This window comes from Echinops telfairi, unplaced genomic scaffold, assembly GCF_000313985.2.
Source record: "Echinops telfairi isolate 266 unplaced genomic scaffold, ASM31398v2 ScPeMD7_8;HRSCAF=38, whole genome shotgun sequence".
NCBI classification, from domain to species: Eukaryota; Metazoa; Chordata; class Mammalia; order Afrosoricida; family Tenrecidae; genus Echinops; species Echinops telfairi.
In genome coordinates this window covers 9971692-9975927 of record NW_022103905.1, presented here as the reverse complement: position 1 = coordinate 9975927, position 4236 = coordinate 9971692, and the positions used below count along the sequence as shown (strand labels likewise).

Sequence of the window (4236 nt, the reverse complement as noted above, 5' to 3'; positions counted from 1 at the left end):
ATGGAGAGAAAATGTTTTGAGAAACGATGTACAAATGCGCTTTACACAATTGATGTGTGTATGGATTGGGATAACAGTTATATGAGCCCCTAATAAAATGTTAAAAAAGAAAAAAAAAGACCTTTGAAGGAAAAACAAACAGGCCTCTGTGGAGCTGGGGCTTTGTCCATTATCAGTCTACATGGACTGTATCTCAGTTTTGGATTTGACGAACCCAGAATATGTGTGTATGAGAGGTATTTTTAAAATATAAGACTTTCTCATAGTAAAAATGGGAAACTCCAAATTAGAGAAAATAGATCGCAAAAAGGGTTTTTCCCCCTCAACTTACCTTGAAATTTATGGTCCAGTCCACTTTTAGTAGAATCATAATCATCAATTAGTCTTCGATTCTTGGTTGAATCAATATCTTCCACATTCAACTTATTATCATAAGGGGAGCTTCTTACCGATTGTTTTTCTTTCTCAATTTTTTGTTTCTCTGCTATTGCCTTCAGTAGGTTCAAGTTATCAGCAAAGGAACGATTGCTTCCCCCTGCGTTGTTTTCTGCACAAAAAGTCCAAGCCCAACACACGATTTTAGTGAAGATACTCCAGGCCCACATTATTTGCGCGGCCAGAAATATAAATAAAAACGAAAGGAATTTTTACCGGGAGAGTATGTTTTTTTAATGTTATCTGCTTCTGCCTCTGCAATCTGTGGAAACAGACAGAGGACAAACTAGATTTTAAATCACTGCTTCAGTATTTACCATCCTCGTCAAGTGATTTAATCACCATGGACCTCAGTTTTCTCATTTAGAAGAGGGAGACGGGAATTTCTTTCTCAAAGTATTGTTGTAGGGTCAAAAGGACATAAAGTGCAGATGCTCCACAAATATCAATTTTATTCCTTCTATGCTACTGGAAAGGTGACTCTTTGCTAAATTAAGCAACCTGATAATACAGTGGATGTGATATATAATGGCGAGCTGCTGGGTTATTATAGAACCAGAGCTATGTACTATACAGGGCAATATATTTCACTCTCAAGGCACATTATAGTCATCTTCCTAATTTCTGTAAATTCACTATTAAACTCCTAACGTTTGTAAGGTTAACATGGCTAAAATATCCCAGCATAGTTACACTGAATAGTAATAACTAGAGTAAAATGAAACAGCAGTTATAATTTTACTTTTGACGTACCTGTTCATTCAAAGGTCTTTCGGCACTTAATTCTCTATTATGTACAGACTTGTCTAGAGCGAAACACACACAAATATAAGTTTAACACACAATTTAACACACAAATGTCTCAAACTAAATAACACCTTTGATAAAGAGAAAGGACTATTCGGAGAAATATTTTGGATCATTATGAAACAAAAATATGCATTCATAAAGATTACCAAGACTATACAATAACATTATATTCAGCACTGCTTATTATCCTACTGTATTTCCTGAGCTAACAGAATCACCCTTTCTTTTTCTTTTTTTTAACCAAAAATCTAACGTGAAGTTTCTAAAGCGGGTCTTAAGTAAGTGGATATTATTGGCAAATTAAGAGCTCTTTGATCATGATATAAATAGATAATTTGAAAAAGGTTGTAAAACACTTAGGAAAATAAAATCAAGTCGCTGTATTCGACAGAAAAGCCACATCTCTTTTCCAAAGCAGATTTCCAAAGGACCTATGTTTTCACTCTATCACTTAGCAAGCACAACAGCCATCTAAAAAGGTCTCTAAAGTAAAAATAAAAAAATATGCACTGAGAGGGTCTGATCAGGAATGAGGCAAAGTGGTTTACAGCCCACGGGGCGTGTCCAACTTTACCTTCTGCAGAGAAGAGGCGGCGGGAAGCCAGCTGGGCACCTACCTTGGCTGCCTCCCGGCTTGGGGAAAGCTTGCGTGGGGCTGGCATAGAGCACCAGCACCAGAAGCCAGGAGCCGGTCCAGAGGAGCCCCATTCTTGCCCGCTCGGCGCCCGATCCCGAGGCTGGAGCTTTTGCTGTGAATGAAAGGGAGTACAAACAGGAAGAGCCAGGTGGACGGGTGCACGCAGGCCGAGTACCGCAAGCTCGCACCCGGGAGCGCTCGGGCTCCGAAGGGCTCGGGCGGCCGGGACTCAGGTCCTCAGGTGGAGCTGGAGCTGTCCGCCCCGTAGGTGCTGAAGTTCCTGCGACTCCAGGCCGACCCGGATGGCTAGGGCGTCGCCTTACTCACCTCCCTCCCGGAGAGGAAGTGAGGGAGGAGGCGCATGCTCCTTGCAAGCCAGGGGCGGGAAGGGATGGCGTCAGCGACTCCGATGCTACTCCAATCCCCCGGGAATGGGAGGGGGAGGGGAGAGAGACCGGCTGGCGTCAGTTCTGTGCCGCAGTCTTCGGGGTGTCCCTGCTCTCAGGGTCAGCTGTAAACTAGGACATCATTGTGGTCAGCTCCCCAGTAGACCTTACCCTGCTAGAGAAGCAACACCAAATGCTGCTTCTACCTGTGTACTTGCCGAGAGCAAGTCACTAGGTCATCTGGTGCGAAGGATTCTGCTTTGGGAATTCTTCTGGTATAGCTGCTCCAGATCCCTCCTTTCCCTGCCACCTCTTGCACCCCAAAAATAAATAGACAGTTGACACGCTTAGAAACGCCCTGTCTTTTGTGTATATAATAAGCGTCCGTCCCTTGACGCCCTGATTTGAGTCTCCACTCTATGGAGTCTTTTGAAAGGAAAAACTCAAGTATTCTTTCAAATCAGTATATTACTGTAACACACTCTCACTCTCTCAGAGGTTGATATAGGCAGAATCACTGTGTGTTCCCCTGAGAGTGATTGTCCTTATCAGTGGGGGTGGAGAGAGACAAGTTCTTTCTAATATTTCCCCGCTTCCCCATTCCACCTACACACACACAGAAGCGCTTCTGTAAAATTCGACTCAGGATTCAGCTATGCCCATGCAGGGGTCTTTAACGAGAGAGAATCTTAATGAGAAGAAATTTTAGTTTCAGTTAGGTCACGGAGGTGCTTCAACTATTCAGAGAATATTCCCAGGAAGCAAAAGCGAGGAGCTATCAAAAGACATCTACACGATGACTATAAGCAACACTAACGTGAGCAGGGTGTTCAGTAAGCCTTTTGTCCCTGATTTTTGAACAAAGCTCTGACCCTTTTATTTTGACTTTGGCATGCTGAGAACCAGTCTGAATAATGAACGAAGAGGATTCAGCACAAACAGGGCTTTGATCCCCTACCTCTACTTTTCAATGAGGAGGTTAGTCCTTCAAACACTTAATGAACAAACAAACCAACAAACAAATCTCTCCTGCTCTGGAGGCTTTGAGTTTGGAAGTTTCTCAATGTCACCTTTCAGGGGTGTTTTTTTTTTAAAAGATTGAGCATATGTACATAGAAGAGAAATCGCCTGTTTCTAATTTATCAAGCGCATGACTATTGTCTAGTTAGCCTGCTTCTAAAGGCATGGGATCCTATTCCTACAGTGAAAATATGGTTAAGGATAAATCACACAGCCGATGATGCCCAGATTAAAGCAAAGAACATTGCAAGTGAGGACACCAATCAAGAAGCAATATGGAAATATCGTAAATAACAGTTGTGTTGATTTTTGTAAAGTATTATTGATATATTTCGTTAATATTTTAAAACTCTTTCTTATAACATGATCCAGTTTTTTTGTACCTCTTTTATCACTCTTATTTAGGTGTTAACTGAATGAAATAATAGATTACCTTTCAGTATTTCTTTTTTATACATAACATGATCATTAGCGAACTGGTTGTTAAATCATTTGAATCCCCATCGTTGGTAGTTTCCCAGAAGAAATCAGGGTGAGGGCTTCAGGCTAACAAAACCAACAGATGCTTTACTCTGTTAGGTAGCCAAGACAGGGAAGGGGGTTGTCCCTCCCCTGCCTGTACAGCCCTCCTACAGGAGGTTGGGAGGAAAAATCAGGCAAGCATTAGCCACCCATGAAGACTTTAATTTGGCATTCTCCAATTCAACCCCCACTCCCCACCAGCCAGGTGGGCGTTCCACCTGGGTGGTCCAAACTAGGTCCAAGCTCATGAGCCTTTCCAGGTGGGCTTAATTCAGCCAATGGGCTGAATTCAGCCAATAGGCCTCCCCTGCCAGAGGATTTAAATATCCTAGCTGCAGAAAGATCGTTCTCTTTTTACTCTGCTCCTTGTCAGAGGCAGGTAGGAGGCACACACCTGCTGCCTGGGCAGACCCCCTCAACGCCTGC

General features: G+C 42.8%; 1 protein-coding gene across 1 annotated transcript in view; it reads right to left on the bottom strand.

Annotated features, from left to right (window-relative positions):
• SCG3 (secretogranin III) overlaps positions 1-2174 on the bottom strand; it is a 36346-nt gene extending 34172 nt beyond the window's left edge. The window contains exons 1-4 of the mRNA XM_004709430.3: positions 1863-2174; positions 1189-1241; positions 652-697; positions 332-547 (exon numbers count right to left, since the gene is read on the bottom strand). Of these exons, the coding sequence (XP_004709487.1) occupies positions 332-547; positions 652-697; positions 1189-1241; positions 1863-1953 (406 nt within the window). The 5' untranslated portion in view covers positions 1954-2174. The remainder of the gene's footprint in view (positions 1-331; positions 548-651; positions 698-1188; positions 1242-1862) is intronic.
• Positions 2175-4236: the final 2062 nt, after the last annotated feature.